The 21,628-nt window shown below is 40.1% G+C and overlaps 1 protein-coding gene across 1 annotated transcript in view; it reads left to right on the forward strand.

The window, feature by feature from the left end:
* The window catches only part of DOCK3 (dedicator of cytokinesis 3), a 313,424-nt gene that overhangs the window by 192,251 nt on the left and 99,545 nt on the right, over positions 1–21,628 (forward strand). The window contains exons 10-12 of the mRNA XM_039837883.1: positions 6,935–7,016; positions 12,129–12,189; positions 13,449–13,596. Coding sequence (XP_039693817.1) covers positions 6,935–7,016; positions 12,129–12,189; positions 13,449–13,596 — 291 coding nt within the window. The remainder of the gene's footprint in view (positions 1–6,934; positions 7,017–12,128; positions 12,190–13,448; positions 13,597–21,628) is intronic.

Raw genomic sequence — 21,628 nt, forward strand, 5'->3', positions numbered from 1 at the left:
GGGGGCCTGCAGTGTTTCAGGCTTGGCAGTTGAAAGAGAGGCCCAGGTAGGGAGGATTCCTACCCCTATGCTCTCCCTCCACCTCTGGTTCAACCAAAGTAGCTCTCTTTTTAAATTTTCCATATGTTGGTGAACAGTATAATGTTTTGTTGAAAATAAGGGGAAAGCTGATACTAAAAATAAACTCAAAAACCACAACACCGATTTGCCTTTATGAAACCCCTTTATGTGTTTCTGCTCTTCCGGCTTTAGAACGAAGTGGGGCAACTCGAATAACTTAAGAAATAAAGCCAAATGAGCTAAATTGGGAAATGACTCTCTAAGGTAATATTAGAGATATCCTAATCTGTTGGCCCGTACCATGCAGTATGACCTTGGGGCTCCTTGCCTGTTTTTAAGCACCTGGAAGTGTATCCTGAGAGAGGTACTAAGTAGTTGTTATCCATCTCCACAGAGGACCAAATGAGAAACATGAGATTAAATTGGAAGAGCTGAGAGAACTCCTCTGACTACTTAAGGAGCATACTTATGTTTCAAAACCGAGTCTTTAGGAAATACCCCCTTAAGGATCAAAGGCTATCTGTGCCTCAGAGCCGGGTACAAGCTGGCACCTCATTGGAGGCCAGCGAACATTTGATGCGTGAATTACCATCAATGGAGAAGTGTATGGAGTATACGAATCAGAACTCTCATAAAAGCAGGTGATCGTAAGCTTAAGAGACTATTAGACTTGTCACAGATTCAAATTGTGTAATTCATTTGTAAGATCTTGCTCAATAATATGAACTTAATGTGACTTCAAGTACAGTTCATGTGTAGCTCATGATAAAGACAACAAAATGTCAGGAAGTTCTCTTATGACCTTGCTTATGGAAGAGTAAGAATTCAACATCATCTCTTTTTTTCTCTTGAAAGAGTATTTTCTTATTCAAGTTATCAAAGAGAAAAGCTGATCCGTTGCTCTCATATAGAGATGTGGATGTTTATAAAATCTCACAAATAAATATTACTCTTTTGGCCACAGGTCTTTTCACACCTTTGGGAAATAGGAGTAGATGCTGTAGCTCTAGTTACAAAATAGATTCAGTCAGCATTTGTCAAACTGTGTTCATACAGACTCAATCGCCTTATACAAAAGAGGGTGTGGGTCAACTATCACCAGTCCCGTTGGTACTTAAAACATATTAACAACATTTTAAGCTTCCAAGAAGTCCTAGAGGGTGGAAACCTGTCAGTGTTTAATGCAGTATTTCCCAGCAGTATTTAACCACTTCTTTTGCAGAATAGCTATTCCCAAATCAGGAAACATTGGCTGAACATTGGCCTTTAAATAGTTTGGATGTTAATTTGTTTATTATACCCATTTGAGAAGCTATGAATGGGAAATAATTATATGTATACCTAAAGCCCTTTAAAATGAAAAAAAAAAAGTTATTTTGAATGCTTCAAAAATTGTGAAGACGATCACGTGAAACCAGAAGCATGAAAGACTAAGAAATTTGAAGCACAGGTGGGCCCTGTGAGAAATGTCTTAGGGCAGGGGTCCCAATCTCCTAGCTGCGCATAGCAGGGGGTGAGCATCGGGGAAGCAAGCGAAGCTCCGTCTGTATCTGCAGCCACTCCCCAGTGCTAGCGTCACCGCCTCAGCTCCGCCTCAGATCATCAGGCGTTAGATGCTCACAGGAGCACAGTCCCTGGTGCCAGAATGGTTGGGGACCGCTGCCTAAGGGGCCTCCTTTCACTGTTGGAGAGAAAGAGGTGTTCTTGCAGTCTGATAGGGCCAGCAACTCTGTCCACCCGGGAATTTGCTTTATCAACCCTTTTGTCTGGGCCAGAGCTTGTGTAGCCCTCCCAGATGGCTCCCCTCCCTGTGGGTGTCTAGCAGCTCCAAACAGTAGCCTGCTTGGTCGATGTGCACCCTTGAGAGATTCACAGAGTGGTAGTGTGATGGTGAGAGCAGTTGTAAAGATAAATTCTCTTGAAAAGACATAAAAGTCCTAAAATTGTTTTATGCTCATATATCAAGTTAACAGTTAATTTGGTGGTGGTTATATGCATGTATACATGTTAGTCAGGTTAGGTCAACTGCTGTAACAGATAGAAAATATATAATGGCTCAAACATAATAGAAGTCTATTTCTTGCTTGTATAAGCACTGGGTGGGTGAATTCGCAGTAAGTAGAGTGGTTCTTATTCACACTCTTCAGGGACTCACACTAATGGATACTGTGCTATTGCCAGTATGTGGCCCCAAGGTTGCCCTGGGGGTCATCTCCAGTCCAGGTATCTGAAAGGGGGAAGAAAGAACACCCAGGCACACCTGTAAGAGTGTGTTAGGCCTAAGCTTGGAGGTAGAGCACGTTATTTCCATCACGATTTCAATGTCTAGAACTCAGTCACAAGGTTGCTCCCAGTGCAGGGGAGGCTGAGAAGTGTAGACTGACTATCCAGGAAGAAACAGAGAACACGGATTTTAATGAGCGGCTGGCAGACTCTCTCTGCTTTAACACCCTTGATGCTTCTCAGGCCTTGGCCACCAAGTTAGAAGGTAGATTTGTGCTGACTGTCTTGTCTGCTCCCTGTTGGCTCATCGGTGTGTCTGTACAGCATGATGGTGATGCTGCCCATCCAGCTTATGGTGCTTCACCAGCAAGCTTCCACACTAGACAGCAGTTCTTCAGGGAATTTCTGCTTTCATTCATTCAACACTTACTAAGCACCTAGGCTCTTGGAAGTACTAGACATATATCAGTGAATAAAGGCCTTTTGGAAGTTTATCCTCTCATGTAAGACAACGATAATCATGAGTTTATGTCAAGCACTGTGAAGAAGAGAGGATAACAGGGAGAGAAGTATTACTTTCGCTAACATCCTCAGAGTTGACTTCTCTGGGGAACTGGCATGTGAACTGAACCTCTCGGGCTGGAAGAGCAGCATTCCAAGTAGAGACCCTAAGGCAGTGATAATGAGCTTGGCTTGTTCAAGGAACTTGTATCCTGGAGACCAGTGTATGTGGAGAGTAGTAAGCAAGTCAAGCTCGTGTGAGATGGGGCTTTGAAGACTTGCCAAATGTTGTGTGCAAGGCCTTGCAGACCTTGGAGATCTAATTTTTATTTTATCTGAAAGTGAGATTAAGCCCTGAAAAGGTTGTTTGCTTTTGCAACAGCTTTATGAGATATAATCCACATACCATAGAATTCATCCATTCAAAAGGTACCATCCAGTCAGTGGCTATTAAAATATTGGTGGTGTGCAACCATTACCACAGTCAATTTTAGAACATTTTCATTTCTCCCCCACAAATTTCATACCCTTTAGAAGTCACCCTATTTCCTCCCAAACCCCCAGCCTCAGGCAACCACTAATCTATTTTCTGTCTATAGATTTGCCTGTTCTGGACATTTCATAGAAATGGGATCTTAGAAAATGTGGTCTTTTGTGACTGTGGTCTTCAGCATAATGTTTTTGGGGTTCATCTACATTATACCATGTCGCAGTACATCACTTTTTTTATGGCTGAATAACACTCCATTATATGGATATACTTCCTATGTCTTAGATATCCATTAATTTGTTGATGGATATTTTGGTTGTTTTCACCTTTTGGCTATTATCAGTAATGCTGCTATGAACATTCGTGTAAAGTTTCGTGTGTCCATGTATTTTCATTTCTCTTGTATGTATACCTAGGAGAATTGTTAGATCATATGTTAAACTATGTTTAACCTTTTGCTCAACTGCCAGACTGTTTTCCAAAGTGGCTGCACCATTTTACTTTGCCACCAGCAAGCAGTATACGATGGTTCCAGTTTCTCCATCTCCTTGTCAGCACTTGTTATTACCTGTCTTTTTGATGAAAGCCATGCTAGTGGAAGTGAAGTAGTGCCCTCATTATGGTTTTGATGTGCATCTCCCTAATGGCTAATGACGTCAAACACCTTTTCAGGTTTTATTGGCCATTTGTTTATTTTCTTTGGAGAAATGTCTATTCTAGAAATGTCTATCCTTTATTATTGAGTTACTAGAGTTCTTCATATAGTCTAGATACAAGTCTCTTATCAGATATATTATTTGCAAATATAGTCTCCCATGCTATAGATTGTCTTTCCCTTTCTCGATGGTACCCTTTGAAGCACAAAAATTTTTAATTTTGATGAAGTCCAAGTTACCTGTTTTTTCTTTCATTGCTTGTGCTTTTAGTGTCCTAAGAAACCACTGCATAATCCAAGGTCATGAAGATTGATACTTGTATTTTCTTCTAAGAGTTTTATAGTTTTTACTCATATATTTATGTCTTCACGGTTTCTGGCAATTATGAATAAAGCATATATAAACATCCACATACAGATCTTTGCGTGGACATAGGTTTTCATTTCTCCTGAGTAAATGTCTAGGAGTAGAATTGTTGGGTCACGTAGTCAATGTGTGTTTAACTTTATAAGAAATTGTCAGGCTGTTTTCCAAAGTGGTTTTACTATTTTGCATTTCCCTCAACCATTTATGAGAATTCTAGTTTCTCTCATTTTCACCAACCCTTGGTATATTTAATTTTTAATCTTAGCCGTTCTAGTAGGTGTGTCATGGCATCTCACTGTGCTTTTAATCTGCATTTCTCTTATGACTAATTATGTTTTCTGGAGCTTATTTGCCATCCTTGTATATTCCCTGATGAAGGGTCTGTTCAGATCTTTTGTCCATTTTTTAAACTTATTATTGAGTTCTGAGAGATCTTTATATGTTCATCTCAGTTCAGTGCTTTCTTAGATGTTTGTAAATATTTTCTTTGAGCCTATGCTTACCTTTCATTTTCTTAGCAGTGTCTTTCAAAGAGAAGATGGTTTTAATTTTGATAAAGTCCAGTTTGTCACATTGTTGTGATTCATGATATTTGCTTAATAATCCAAAATCACAAAGATTTTTCTGTGCTAAATATGGCAATGCAAATATGAACAAGGTATACAAAGGTACTTGTCTTTATTTTTCTTCTGTGTTTTCTTCTTATAATTTTATAGTTTCAGCTTTTATATTTAAGTCTGTGATCCATTAAGTTAATTTTTTGTAGGCAAGGCTCAAGGTTCATTTTTTATGTGGATTGTTCAGTACCATTTATTGAAACTACTATGCTCCCTCGTTGAATCTTGATACCTTTATTGATAATCAACTGAGTATATATCTTTGGGTTATCCCATCTTTAACAAAGACCTCCCTCAACCCAACATGCCCATTTAATCGAAAGTTCGTAACTCCCATATAGCCACAACCATTTTTTAAAGAGTGGTCTAGATGCCATTTCTTTGTCCTCACTTTTTATTCCTCACACTGACTTGCTCTACTATTTCACTAAAACAGTTCTTGCCAGAATCACCAGGAATCTGTTTGAAATCCAGTGGATACAGTTTCGTCCTTGTCGCATGTGATTCAATAGCCTTGTACCTCATCGACCCCTCCCTCCTTTTTCAGACACTTTCTTCCCTTGACTAATATAGCATCCCACCATCCTTATTTTTCTTCTGTTTTTTTTTTTCTACTTGTCCCTATGTGTCTGCTTTGCTAGTTCTCCTTTTGCCTATTTCTTAAATATCAGTGTCCCTTGGGATTCTGACCAAAGCCTTTTATTCTTCTCGTTCTATGCACCTTCCCTCCTTATTTTATCTAATCCTCTAGCTGAAGAATCTCAAATTATTATGTGGCCCAAATTTTTTTCTGAGCATCATTTCTGCGTAATCAACTGCCCACCAAGACCACAGGCTCTCTGAAGAAAAATATCTTGTATGTAACTTGTTTATATTCGTATTCCCATGTTTAGCACACAGAACAGTAACTATTTGTTGACTGAATGAAAAGTGAATACATGAACAAATCGAGCGAACTGTGCAGTTAATATTATGTCTTGTAATTCTGATAGAGTATTTTAATATTGGTCCTTTTACTGATGCCACGTATTTGTAGTGAGTACATACATGACTGGCACAGAAGAAGTAAATTACTTTTGGAATCACATGCTTTGCCTTTGCCATGGCTCAGTGTTTTCGTCATAGTTGGTAGGGAACCTTGGGAGGAAGACATGGGACTGAGATCCTGGGCAGGAGCAGTAAGGAGGTGAACGAGCCAGGGTACATTTCTCCAGATGTTTCAAACACTGTTTTTAAAGTTATTTAGACCAATATTTTCCTTTAGGAATTAACCTGTATTTGGGGGAGAATAAAATATTTTAATACCCTATTAAATTCTGGTCGTAGCTTTAGTTATAATACATTATTTCTCTCCGAGTTTTCACCCAAATTTTTATTAAGTCCGTATAATATTTTTCTCTTAGCCCTAAAATGATGTTGAGAGTTATATGGAAGGCATGAACTGGATAATGTAGATTATTTTGGATCTGGTATGATGAATATTTTTATGATTTGAATGTTCACAGTAAAGAATGTGTGTGTGTGTGTGTGTGTGTGTGTGTGTGTGTTTACCCCTACAGCATCTGGTCTTCCTAGGTGGTCTCCCATCCAAGTACTAACCAGGCCGGACCCTGCTTAGCTTCCGAGATCAGACAAGATTGGGCTCATTCAGGGTACATGGCCTTAGACCTAAGAACGTATGTGTTTTCTGTGGGCTTAGCATTATACGCAGACTTTTGGGGTTAATTGAGAAAAATATATAAGACAGAATCTTCATTGCTGCCCTCGGGGAGCACACAGCTTCGGGGAGATAAGAGCCACAAACAGCGAGTAAATAGCAACACCTGTCATGCAGTTTGTAGTGTCGTTGCATGTTCCTCGGCAAGAAAAATAGAGTCCTGCCACTAGACATGTACTATTGGCCTTGCCCGTCACTGTGAGCTGTTCTGAAAGCGTTTAGGGTTTCTCTGTAAATGCCCTTTTTATTTGTTCTGGAGCATGCAGTCCCTCACATTTCTCTGTCTCTCTCTCCTACATTTCAGTGAGCGGTTTCTGGTGAGACTGAACAAGAATGGTGGGCCAAGGAACCCAGAGAAGATAGAACGAATGTGTGCCCTTTTTACAGTATGTGCAAATTCTCTTTCCCTTCTCTGCTGTTGACTCTGACCAGGGGCCTGCTGCGTGGATACTGTCACCCTAGAAACGAGCATTTAGTCTCATTTCCCCACACACTGGGTAGAATGGGACTTGATTTATGTTTCTATCAGGTTTAATGAAATATTTAAAGAAAACCGAAATTAGTTTTTAATTGAATTTTTTATTAAAGAAATATAATCAAGTACCTTTTACTAATATGAATTTTATAAGCTATTTAATATAATAGACACTTAAAATCTGAAAAAAAAGTCTTTCTTACTATTCTTATTCAAGGCCGCTGGGAATTTCTCTCATGTTTAAGTATAGTTTCTCTAAAGACATCCATCAAATTTATAGCTTGCAGTGTTTTAGTGAGTGCTTATAAAGAGAGATAAACTAAGTAGTCCTCCTCTTTGGAGTACCAAACAGAGCGTCTTTTCCTACTATTATCTGTAGTCTGCACTTTTTTCCCTGCATACCCATGCTCTTATTCTTGGTCTCTGCGATCATGGACTCATCAGCTCAGAGAAGGCTGGGTAATCTGCTTATTGGAAAGTGCTAAGCCTCACAATACCACATTACCTTGTGTATTCTTCAAGTTGATTCTGATTTACTAAAGTTTTTTACCCATTTAGAAAGCTAACTGCTCAGCTTTATTCAAGTTAATTAATGTACTAAGAAGAAAACAAGACTGTCACAATTTTAAACCAGCTTTGACTGTTGCGAATTCTTTGATCTACTTCAGTGATACTGAGATGCATCAAAATCCATTGAGGTGTGGTGGTCTCAGTGCCACTGCCCTGTGGGGTACATGAATGATGGGCGACTCATTACCTAAGACTCGAGTTCCTCCTGTGGGCTAAGGAGTTTTCCAAATTGGCATATGTGCTACAGTGGCAGGTGTCTCAAATCCCACCTCTGAAATACAAGTGGGATTTGCGATATATGTGACTCTCTGAATGATAAAATTGAATTTGACATTTTTTTTTTAATTTACTACAACTTTAATCTTTCAAAACCTAAAACAGTTTTATTATGGAATCAGAAACCACTTTCATGGACATGGGTTTTATTGAAAATGCTCCAGATATACAGAAAGATTTATAAATATACTCAAGCTAAAATGACGTCTGTCCATCTTCCAGCTCAGCATTCAAAGCTCAGTAAGAAAGAGCAGGAGACACAGACTCATGAAGACAGTTAAGGGACTCGAAGTGGTCTAGTCAGGGAAGATCAATGCTTTCTCTTCAACAGGAAAAAAAAAAAGAGAGAAAGAGTCCAAATTGCAGTCGGTGGGATGCAAATTAGCATATTGGGGGAGAGCTTCTGAAGCGAGTGCCTGAACTGAGGTGGTACCCGGGGCTGCCTGAAACAGAACTAGAGAGAGAAGAGAGGCCCTTTGTCTGGAATGTCTCACTAGCCTTAGGAGGTCTTCTAGATCCTGGTCCTCTGATATTATTTGGTTGAAGCAGCAAAAGAGATCGTTGCTTCGTTGCTCCTTGGCATTATGGGAACAGAGCTAGCTGTGTGTGTGCTATGCTTGAGTATGATGAGTGCAGTCCTCGTCTTTCGAAAAAAAATGAACTTAATTATGGTACTATTTGAATGTAATTATGGTAAATCAAAATTTTTATTTCATAGCATTTTAATTATCTATATGGGCTCGGAGGCCCAAGCTGTGGCTCCAACTTTATAAATCAGAGATGCGCGTAACACTCGCGCTCTCATGCCGCCAGCGGGAAGACAGAAGGCCACTAAAAATACCACTTCTCTAGTCTCCTTTGCAGTACGACAGCCCTTGATTTTTAAAAAAAGATCCCAAAAGTGATTTGAGGGAGTTTTACAAAGCACATGAGATTTCTGAACAAGATTGTCTTAGCCAGGATTTTTGTGTCTTGTTTTAAACTGTATGAAATTTTGGTGGAACCTGTTTTCTCATTACCTAAGACTTGAGTTCCTCCTGTGGGCTAAGGAGTTTTCCAAATTGGTATATGTGTTCCAGTTTCAGAGTTAAAGGTAAGAAAATGCAGCTGCAGCTGCGGTCGACGTCAGGCTATTAGCTCACCTTAGCATCAGGGAGACAGGACCGTACAAACTGAGCCAGTGTGCAGGGTTACTCAGGCAGACGTCAGAACCACATTAGAGTCACATTATCCATGGCACAGTCCTGTTCTCTGGAAAGCCTGTTTTTCTCTGACCTCATTAGATTGCAGAGCTTCCTATGCAGGAAGAATTTTGTCCAAAGAGGAGGTGTTTCATATTTATGTGAGTGTCTCATCCAGTTAGGATCCTGCTGACTTTCATGATAAACAATGACTGTGTGTGTGAGCGTGTGAGAGCATATGTGTGTATTTACTCATTACTGGACGTCAGGGCCTCGCACATGGTGCCTGGCGAATATTAAGGCCACAGTGATGATTTGATACATAAATAAATGAATATATGTTTATTTTTTATTGTATTTGAGTGACCAACTCAGAGAATGAACTTGTCTTGTTTTCTCTGCATTAGTTTTCATTATATGTTCTACATTTATTTATACTCTTTTGCATTTCAAAATAAAATTTTAGGTAGCGGTTTCTGGGAATGAAGAATGAATCTGATTATTAGTGTAATAACATCACGAATTAAAATATTGCCTCCTTTTCTTCATCACAAGTATGATTAAATTGGCTTTGTTTTATATTTGTAAATTTTATAATCTCTGCAGAAAAAGGGCAGTCCCAAGCACAGGGAAGTGAGCTGACTTTCCCATATTTCAAATGGAACGTTAATAATTGAGTCTAAGATGTTGAGCCCTGAGTCACTGCCCTCTCTACCCACAGTGCAGTTGAGAACCAGCTTCTGACTATGTAGAATTGGAGGGTATGGTCCAGTGAGTAAACCTAAATTCACACCTTGCTCACCAGATGAATGGTGGGTGAGTCATTCTTCTTCCCATCTTGATTTTACAGATTTTGTGAGTATTTTGATATGGATAGCCATATTTGGTACTTAGTTTTGAAGAATATAAGTTTAATGACTCTTTTGTAACTATGTTTAACCATGCACTTATATTTGGTAAGATAACTTATACATTAAAATTTGACATTGACATTATGTGAGACTCACATATAATAATTTTATTTAATATACTTTCTTGCACTGATTATTATCATCTTATGTTTATTGACACCACAATAAATATAAATAAATACTACAGAGAGTTATGGGTAACACGTGAAACATGATCAGAAAGAGCCTTCACCTAGCCACTTAGAAAATACCATAAATTATATTTAAGGCTCCTTCTTTTTATTCACTCAGACAGAGACAAGGGAGAAGTCCCATGTTCTTGTGTACAACCCGTAGATTGGTGTTTGGTCATCTTTGGTAATTGGCTTGAATTTTCTAGGTGTATTAAGATTGATAATTATAGTGGTCATTTGATAGTTTGGATTAACATAATCTGAGCTATGCAGAAGAAACCATTTCACTTTAAAATGTGTCAAACATGTCAGTATCCTTCAGTAATAGACACATGTCAATCTCCAAAAGCACATAAAAATGGTAATCTGTTTTTCAATTTGTATGTATTATTTAGTAGCGACGACACTTAATAAGTGTCAAAATACAGTGCAATTTCGAAGACATAATTTTAAATTCCATTTCTAAATTAAAAGGATTAGTAAAATGGAGCCTCAAACACCCTTTTTCATATCAAACGGTAACTTTCATGTAAAAATATATATCTGTGATACCAGATATTCCAATTTATGTTAAATTACTTGGTTACCTATATCATTGTCAGCATATTTTATTATTCCATCAAGAATTTGGCAAAATATTTCAACCATCTCGAATCTAAAAGTTTCGGTTTCACCTCTGCACTTTACTTTGTAAAGTCTCTTTCCTTTCATGTGTTCAGGTCCACTCTGCCAGGCGGAGCTGGGACCAGGGGGCGGCAAGCAGAGCAGAGAGCTCTGAGAGTGAGACCTCGCGTTTTGCAACTCAGATGCCTTGCTCACTTGCCTCATCCCAGTCCTAATCCTGCAACAGGGTATAAAAATAAAGCAAACGTAGAGACTCTGGATGTCAAAGTTCATTCAAAGTCATGACTGCCACTGGGTTGTCCCTTTTCCTGCTTCACTGAGGAGAGACAAGCATTGGGACCAATCAAAAGAGGAAGGATTGGAAGGAAATGGAACTAAGGGACCTTTTCCTAGAAACAAAAGGGAACTCGTGGGAGCCTGTCCCATTAAGGACAGAGGTCACTCCACCAGCCGTCATTAATTCACAGCAGCAGCTGGGAGTGAGCAGTGAGTTGATGACCTTGTGAAATGACTGAAACAGAATATATATTAAAGGAAGTTTTATTACTTCAATTATATTGTGTTAAGTAAAGTACTCCTAAGTAAACATTTAAAATGTTCTAAACATAAGTAATTTAATGAATAAAATTATTTTTCATAACTCTAGTTTTAAAATTTTCTGATTCTGGATCAGATTTGTTTACTTAAGGAAGCCATTAAAATTTTCCAGATAACATTATTTTTAGCTTTATACTTAAAGACACGTGGTATGTATCTAAATTTAGAAAGATAAAATTATTGAGGTTTCACTAAAACCAAGTTAATCTCTTTTCAAGGGCACATATCTAATGTGTAATAATCATTTGTGGACAGCGGAATAAGTATAAAATTAGTAAAGAATAAGCTTTTAGAATTTCATTAGTGAGCTTTTTGGTGTTTTCCCATTTTTTTCTGCCTCGAACATTTCTTTCATTACACAGTGTTTTCATGTGATGTTAGAATAAATATGGATAGATAAGGCAATATCATGAAGATTTCTAACGTGAGAGCTCTTGTACGTATTTGTCAGGTGTTCCAAATAAGAGCTGGAAAAGTGTCAATAAAATAAACTTCCAAAGGCATATAAGATATCTAGACTTTTACTGCAGGAATCATAAACACTAAATTGCTATGTGCCTTAACCCTCCTTCCCCACCTATCACATATGCTAAAAGTGACAAAAGCAAACCATTATGAGGTTCAGATTGAAATTTGAATTATTTTCTCTATATTCATTGCCTTAATTAACTTTTTTTTTCTCTTTTCTTAGGATCTGAGCAGCAAAGATATGAAGAGAGATTTGTATATAGTTGCCCATGTGATACGAATAGGTACTGTCCACCTTATCCATTCACATGACTAAAACCAACCCAACTTGGGATGAGTATCTACTGTGTGTGAGCTTGTTCTTCTCCCCAGCCCTTCGGCACTAGAGTCCAGATCGCATTCGAGCTCTACCTTAGTAAGCTCAGCTGCTGTGGTAGCTGAATTGGATATAAATAAATACATTTTTTCACTTGAAATCTTCTGCTCCCTATTTGGTTTTGGACCCAAACTCTTTATTTCAAACGGTCTGCTTTTGGCATTCTCTTCATCACAAGTGCCCTGTCTCTCTATCAGCCCTCTGCCACAGAGACCTTATAGCAGGTGGCCGTCGTCGCCAACCTAACAGGTGGTGAACGCCCTTTGCTGTGTTTTGTACTCAAAAGTATGTATCTGCGCAATTTCCCACACTTAGAGTTACTGTTCTTACTGCAGTAGATAGATGGCATCTCATTTTTCCTCACCCAAGGTGAAAAAGAGATTTTTGCTAATGTTCTGTGGAGGTTTGCCTAGCCTTATTTCAAGTTTATGATATAATTTGGGGGGCTGTGACTACCCAAGTCTTCCTTCATAGGTTTGGGTTCTGGCAGATGTTCCACATTTTTTAAAGAGGATGTTCTAATCCTTTGCCAACAAAACAGCTTTTGCCTTTCTTTCATTTTTTGTTTTGCTTTACTTCATAAAGCATTTGTTGAGGCTCCAGTTTTGCATTGGGAAGTCCTCTTGCCACTGTAGGCACAGCCTTGGGAAACGGGGAGAGCGAGGTCCTGTCCACTTCTGGAGATCGCTCTCGCTCCCGTAGTGGTATATGAGCAGCTTGGACAGCAGGATTTGGTTGGAAGAGTAACACATCGTCCTCCTTATCTGTGCATACATACTTTTTACCTGGCAGCTAAAATACTAAACTTTGTATCCTTACTACGCCTATGAAGTTTAAATCTATTAGCGCACTGGTTTTTCTAAGAAATTCACGAAACTACTATTTTATTCTCATATGATTAACGAATGGACCTTCGTGTTGAGGTGGGTCATAAGGATGACTGATGGAGAGTGATGCGGGGGAAGAGCCCTGGCCAGAGGCCTGTTTGGCCTTCCTCCACGTGGAGATCCTTGCATCCTCGGATGGCTCCATTCAGTCCTAAGTTAGTCTTCCAATTTGGAGCATCTCTAAGTTGCCTATAGCTCTGGCTTCCTTGGATGATAATCAGGGATGCTGGAGAGGAGCATGGAGTTCTCGGTCTGACTGGTGTTTCCTGCTGTGCCGTAGGCCGGATGCTCCTCAATGACTCAAAGAAGGGCCCTGCTCACCTGCATTACCGACGACCATACGGCTGTGCGGTCCTAAGCATCCTGGATGTCCTACAGTCTCTCACAGAATTGAAGGAAGAAAAGGATTTTGTTCTTAAGGTTTACACGTGAGTAATGGACATCAGAAATTTTAGTGATTTGTAGTATAAGACATCGCAGCACTGTCCTCAAGAGCAGCAGTTCTCAAGCTTTGTGGGACACAGAATCATTGGGATATGTGGGATTTTTTTGAAAATGCAGATTTTGATCTAGGTTTGGGATGGGATTCAGGCAGCTATATTTCTGATAATTTCCCCTGGTGATTCTGAAGCAGCTGCATTTGGAACCTTTTGTTCTAAAGTAACACCCTGGTAGTACACATTTCCTCTTCTAGCCAGGGTTAACTAACCTTATTATATATTTACAGAAAAGCCAATAATGTAATTTCTCATGTGTTTTGAATATGAGCGTCTTCTGTATCTAATGCTTGCCCACCAGCTATCGTAACTGAGCTGACTCCCAATGCAGATTGCTTCAAATAGTGAGCACGAGTCACATTGCCCTCTCTTTGAAGAAAAGCCCGTTTTTCTGAGGAGCTGAGGTTTCACTCTTCACTTCTGCTACCACGATCTATAAGTCGCATCCAGCTAGGCAGGTGTTATTTTTGGTGTTCATTGGGCAAGGGACCTGCCTTGCAGAAGCAGTGCTTCTCCTCCTCACTCTTGTTAAGCAGTAGAAAAAAGGAATGAGGAAAAAAAAAACACAAAATCCAGGCTTAGTGTCCATCTTTGTTTCTAGAGACTTAGGTGTGAATAGTGGCAGTGAAAACATGATCAATGGTGAGTTTGGAGAGTTTTTAAATAAAGCAAGTGTCTTTCTGTGAGAATATGTTTTTTAATCTGTCCTCTTTTTGTTTTTAACCCAATATTGTGTTTTCAAATTAAATCTAATACTGTCAATCACTATGTTAATATATCCTCACAACAATATCATATGGATATATTTCTGTATATTCTATCTGATTCAGGCATGAAATGAACTTAATTCACAATTATACTTACCTTGGGCCTCTGTATAATCAACCACATTTTATTAATTTAAAAATAATAGCCCATATCTTCTCATTATCCATTTTGCCTTAAGCTCTGTTCATAGTTCCATACTTGATAGAATGAGAATCTTCCTTTGGAAATAGTAACTTACAAAGGAAATTTCTGTGGATTTTCTCTTCCCTTTATGCGTCAGTCAGACTTTCTCCAACTACCAGATCTCTTCACTCTTGGGTGGTAGGGCCAGCTTCTTGATACACCTTCCTCATTTTGAAAAAAACTAAGCAGAAATCCAAACTCATCATCATCTTACTTCACTCTGTCCTTTCCAAGGCCAAGAGCTTTATAGATAGCACTCAAGATTTGTATCTCTTTGCATGTATCACCTGTTCCTTGCTTCAGTGCAAATTCTCATTGTGGATAGGGGCCCGCACAGCATCCCTCTTGAAATCATGCTGTCAGGCTTAATTGGCCTAATTGCTTCTAAAACAACAGCTTTCAGTACCAACGTGTCACTTTGCAAGTAATGGGATTCGTGTGTAGCTTTTTCTTAGCTTTTTCCTATGAGCCGTGTCTAATATATCAGTTCTAGAAAGCCAAAGAACACTGTTTTTATAGAGAAAATAGTTTAAAATAAATTTTTTGAAGGACTAATAGAGTTAAAATGTAGGATAATTTTTCCACTTGAAAATATTAACAGACTTTCAAACAGATTTCCAACTACATGTTTGTGAAATCGCGTTTCCGTGCACTATGGAATTCCTCTAGGATTAGTGTTTTAAATCCACATCAGCACAGTGAACCTAGCCCTCAGGAGAAGCAGTATTTTCCAGTAAGTTTCAGGGGACATGTTTGTCAGATTGAAATGGAGGCTTAATATATTTACTAATTGCTACTGATAACGCTTTTGCCTTTGCTAGGGCAGGATTTTGCAAGGATAAAACCCTCTTGTATAGCTTTAGTCAGTGAATTGGCAAAATATCTTATTAGTTGTTGACATTCTCATCATTTCTTCCGTCATTGAGAATCAACTTCAAATAGAGAAGATTCAAGCTTCTGTATGTTTCTTGCCATGGCCACCGCTCTGGCTTTATAGATGCCATTTAATATCGTGCGTGTATGGGAAGGCAGCACATTCCTTTTAAGACAATTTCAGCAAGAAGCCGAGGCATGAAAAGTAGGTTGCTTCCTAATGAGCCAAAAGCCTTAAAAATCACAAATAAATAGCGAGTATGTGTAGTTCAATCTGGGATAGATGTGTCTTTCTTCTTGGCAGGAGTCACAAGCAGGCCCAGGGCTTGTTGAACGTGGAGCCTAGGACATGAAAGGAGAGGAATGCCAGGGAGCTAGAGCTACCGTGGGCTGGAGTGGAGGGGTGTCCCAAATCACGCACGCAACCAAATACAGGATGTTTCCGAGCCATGTGATGCCCGTTCTCCAACGTCACGAGAAAGTGCAAAGAAACATTTTTAGGCCAAGTCTAATGAAATAGGTGACTACTTTGAAATTTAAATTTATCACTTTAGTTATATTTTAAATCATATTGTAGAAAATGTGAATTACCCACTATTTACTTAATCAGATGTTATATAAAACGGAGAAGTATTGCTTTTCCCCCACTCTCACATGTTATGAGAAGATTTTATCCAAATTCTTCATATGCCATCATGCCATCAGGTCTTTGTCATCACTTAAGCCACTTTCTGAGTCATCTTGGCACAGTTTTCCAAGGTACATGATTTTCACTTTCATCAGCTTGGCTTTGACACATCGCTGTTTGGATCCTTGATAATGCTTTCACTGGAAATTCACCTTAAGGCCCAACTGCCTTTTTGTCAAACATCTGGACATTTGATGTTTCTGTGTTTTCATTTGTCCCCAAGGCCCATATATGTCACCTTGATGTTTCAGCTACTTACTATGCAGCTTTTTAAGGTGAGTTTTAGAATAACATCCAGCACTTCAATTTGGAAGTCGCACCCAAGGATAATTACTAAACCTGTGTAGTTTTGCTCTTTAAGAAAATTTTTTAACCAATCTGTCAGATACTTTGTAAGCATCTGAAACTCTCATTTCTTGAGGTTATTTCAGGCTAATGTGACTTACCCAAATAGTGCTATGATATTCAAAATAAAGGGATGCAGAGAATGCCCCATACATGGAAGGCTCTGTGAGGATGGAAATACAAGGTGGCAACATCTTCTGTAAGTGATGACTGGAAGGGAAGCGCTCCTACTTGGCGGTAGACACAGGCCTTTCCTTGGAACACTGCCTTCAAGATCAAGATCTTTGTTACATAGCCATCTCATCTGTGAAACTGCCTTAAGTTGAGAGTACTGGTTTAGGAGCTATTCTTATGAGAACCCATTCTTGAACAGGTAGAGGGCCATTCAACCATCTTTATTTTGGTATAGAGAAGAGAATGCCCAGGTCTTTTTATATATATAACTTTAAATGAAAATACTTCTTTTCACTTGCAGTTCAGGTGAGGATGTAGCTCCTCTTTCTCTTTTCTGGCCTAGGACTTCCCAATTTTCCATAGATCATCACCCACCCAGGACCATTATCAGTTGTTCGGGTGTATTTTTGAGCATCTGCACCAAATATTTGGTCAGGCCACACAAGGAAGACTCAAATGCAGTAGGTCTATGCACATGGAACTGCTCTGTTTTGACTTCCAGTGCCCACTGTCTCTAGCATCAGTGCCCAGTCGGCTCTGTTCACGTGTTAGTGCCGCTACAAAACAGAACTCATTAAGTAATGAGCCAGCGTAAAGAAAGTCAGCTCAGGGTGACTCCTGTTCGTGCAGAGGTGCGAGGCTCATGACCGGAGTCGCTGACATGGCTCTAAGTGTCGGCACACGAGGTCCCAGGTGTTCTCTGCCACAGGAGTGGACCACATCCGTGTTCTCTGCCCCTTCGTTTCTGTTCTGCTGCTGCTCCAGGAAGAGTGAGGTGAAAGAACGGTGGCCCTACGGGTGACACACGCAGAGCTGCCTTCATGCGACAACTTTGTTAGCCAACTTACAAGTACGCCAGTAGCATGGATGGTCCCAGCTTGTTTTTTTAAAATAGGTAATTTTTCATCTATTAGATAGATCAATAAGATGATAGGTAGATAGAAGCTGTGAGCTTTGGGAAAATCACCCTGATTTCCTGAACTTCAGTTTTCATCTGCAAAATAGAAAAAAAAGAATAAGGTAATCTAAGAAAGAGACAAAAAGAGTCCATATGAACTAGTAAATCAACAGGAAAGAGGTGGAAAAATAAATGTGAAGACCAGTGGTATGGGAAATGAGATACACTCAAATAATCGGCATACCATCTAATACAGCGGTCCCCAACCTTTTTTGACACCAAGGACCGGTGCTCTTATGAGACTCTAATGCCCATGGATCTGAGATGGAGCTGAGGCGGTGATGCTGGCGCTGGGGAGCAGCCGCAAATACAGATGAAGCTTCGCTCACCTGCCCGCCGCTCACCTGCTACTGTGTGGCATCGTTCCTAACAGGCCACTGACCTGTACCGGAATGCGGCCCAGGAGTTGGGGACACCTGTCCTAGATCACCAGGGAATATGATCCTCCCAGCTCTAAACTAATTTTCTGTCCAGTAAACAGAATATATCTTTTCCAGTGCCCATGGAACATTTACAGAAATTACTTGTAGAAAATATTCCATAAATTCTACAAGGCATAAGTCACACTCTCTGATCACAGTGCAATTAGCATATGATACATAATATTAGTCATGGGGGGTGGGGACCATACAATCCTGATATCGAAAAAGATACCTGACAAAGGTCAGCCTTCACCCCAATTATTTAACAATGTCAGCTTAGTACTAAGAATAAAATGCTGTTTGTTGTAGTTTGGTTTAGTTAAGATGACAGTAGATTGCTTCTGAGACCAGAATGTTAAGCAGGTATAGGTAAAAATGGATATACGGTATAGAGTGGTGGAGATCTAAATTTATGATGTGTATATATGTGAGGAGTATATATAAACGTGTCACCTTTATTACCAAAAAAACTTAAATTTGAGATCATGTTTAGCTCTATGAGGCACATGAACTTGTATATTTATTTCCTGTGACTACTGTAACAGGTTACTGCAAATGTGGTGGTTTAAAACAACAGAAATTTATTTCCCCCTTCTGGAGGCCAGAAGTCAAGATGCCAGGAGAACAACATTCCTTCTGGAAGTTCTAGAGTAAAATATGTTCTTTATATTACTTAGCATGCCTTGGCTTGGGGCTCGGTCACACCACTCTCTTCTGGTCACGTTGCTTTCTCGTCTTCTGTCTCTTCTGTCTTAAATCTCCCGTCGCCTTTCTCTAAGGACATTCGTCATTGAACTTAGGCTCACCCAGATAATCCAGGATGATTGTCTCATCTCAAGACTCTTAACGACACTTGCAAAGACCCTTTTTCCAAGTCAGGTCACGTTCGCAGGTTCCAGGGATTAGGACATGGACATGTCTTAGGGGGGGGCACCATTCAGCCCACTATAGCCGTGACTGACGTGAACCCTGAATTAGAAAGATTTTAAGGTCACCATCAGCGTGGAGCCTGGTGTTGCAGAGGTCGTGTGCTCTCTGCAAACAGGTTGGTCCCCAGAGAAAGAAGAGGGAGACCTTGAGGTGTTCATGCCCGGCCCTTCACCTGGATGCGCTGGCCAAAGGAGTGACTCCTCCCAGGAAGTGATAGGAGACGCATAACTGTCACTCCCAGAAGAAATGCTCTTACCACTTGGAAAGAGAAGGAGTAAAAATAAGGATTCCTGCTAAAGCTCTATAATTATATATATGCCATTTGTCTCTCTTTCGCATTTTTCCATCTTACATATAAGTTGTAAAATAAAAATGGCTTAAATTTTTTCATAAATAAAACGACAGTATCTCTTGGCCCATCATCACAATGCATTAGATTGGTTGATTTATGTCAGCTCGGTTTCAAAGACTGTTCAGTTGGGCCATTTGTAAAGAAATGTGTGCTGTTTTTCTTCATCCCTCTTGATGTTACTCTCTCTTGCTCTGCAAGTAAGGACTGCGTGAACCTGCACGAACGTGGTCAGCGTAAGTAGGGCTCCTAGATCTGTAGGCTCTTGCCTGTTTTCTAGCTTATTAGGACTTTCGGTCAAATAAGGGCCAAAATAAAGCAGGTCACACCCAAAGAGAAAGAATTTTAATATGTAGTATTTGCACTAAATTAAGTTTTGAGCCAGAGTCAAGACAGCAATAGCAGTTAGGTGAAAGGAGACAAAATGGGCATGCTGGTTGATGTCAGGGAGACATCCTCAGCCTGGTGCAGGAGCAGGATGTTTTGGGTTACTGTCCTCTGCAGCCTCCCTCTCTCCCCTCCCCCTCGCTGCTTTCGGGACCAGGCAGATGTATGTATGTTTCAACTCCAACTCCAACTCCACCTCACTCTCCTCATCTGTAAAATGAACGTGATAATACCTGTCATAGGGTCATGAGAATTAAGTGAAAGAAAATATGGGAAAATACCCCAATCGTTACCTACCTATAGTAGGCACCCTTCTAAAAATGCACACTCAAAGGTCTTACAGTTAACCCTTTAACATTTCTTAAATACTTTTAGGGATCGCCCACTTTGGGGAAAGATGAGAAGGTGGGGGACTCACAGAGGTCAAGATGAGGTATTAAGAAGTACAAATCGGTAGTTAGGAAATAGTCACGGGGACATGAAGTACAGCCCAGGGAATGTGGTCGGTAATATCGTAACAGCTCTCGATGGCGTCAGCTGGACACCAGGCTTATCAGGGGGTCACTTCGTAAATTATGTAAACGTCTAACCACTGTGCTGTACACCTGAAACTAATATAAAATAATACTAAACGTCAACTGTAATTAAAAATTTTTAAAATAATTAAAAAATAAAAAAGAAGATAAGGAGATAGTACTTGAGTAATGTACTAATGTAATGTACACAGCATGAGAAATGTTGTGATTCTCTTTTTTGAGCAGAACCTGCTCTTGTGCTTCTGAATGCCTGGAGCTCCACGGAGAAAACCAAACCCTCTTGCCCTGTCGTATTCCTTGAGTAAAGTCCCTGGACACGTGGTGGTGGACGTGCCGCTCCATCGCCTGCGCTCACCTCTGTGTGGGGCTGGGTTGCCGCAGAGGCACACACACCTGTTTAGATCACGAGCCCTCGTGGGCCTGATGATTGAGGACAAACTATCGACATCAGTAATCACACTCTAAATATTAATTTGGTCGTATATAATATTCATGCCTCATTATAATCACAACTCATTTGATTATTTAATAAATGCTTACATTTATAATTTTTCCTTATAAAATATCCTAGCGATTGGTTAAAATATGCTGATGACACAGCCTCCACTTAGTTTCAGATGATTTGAGTAGCTCCTCCTGGCATTCTGGAAAGGGCGATGTTTGAAAGGCCAGATGGGAGGTGATTACACTGGTCCAGAGGAGAGCCGATCATGGCTGAACCAAGGCCATGAAGACAGGTCAGATGTGACAGATTTTAAGATAGAAAAATCTCCAGAACATGCTGACAGCTGGAAGGGTTCTGGTTTAGTGAACGAGTGGGTGCCGCTCAGTGAGAGGGAGTCTCTGGGAGCAGACGGGTTGGGGGGAGATGACAGCAGCTCTCTTGTAGCCATGTATGTCAGGAGATGAAGGATGAGTCTGGGCTGGAGACACTGCTTCGCAGCTTGGCAGCTTCTGGCGGTGGTCGAAACTGTAAGAGTAGGTGGGGTTGCCCAGGAAAGCTAGTAGATAAGAAGGAAGTGGGCTGAAGGTAGAGCCGTGAAGGCCACTGTATAATAAGGGATGTGCAGTGGGAGAGCAGTGACAGGGACGAGCCGTCCATCGTCTGGCATCTGACTTGTGTGTGTCTTGGCTGGAAGGGTACATGTGAGTGAAATAACGCACGATGTGGTCAACGAAGCACCGCATCTGTGCTGCCAAGGAACCAGTGAGGACTAAAATGACACCGTCTGTTGGAGGGAGGGAGTTAATTTTCAAGACTCTTCTTTTGAAATGAGAGGGGCGACTATGTTATTTATGACAAACTGTAATCAGATCTCAATTAAAGAAAGTAACTACTGAGCTTGTAAA

Source organism: Pteropus medius, unplaced genomic scaffold (assembly GCF_902729225.1).
Source record: "Pteropus medius unplaced genomic scaffold, Ma_sr-lr_union100, whole genome shotgun sequence".
Lineage (NCBI taxonomy): Eukaryota > Metazoa > Chordata > Mammalia > Chiroptera > Pteropodidae > Pteropus > Pteropus medius.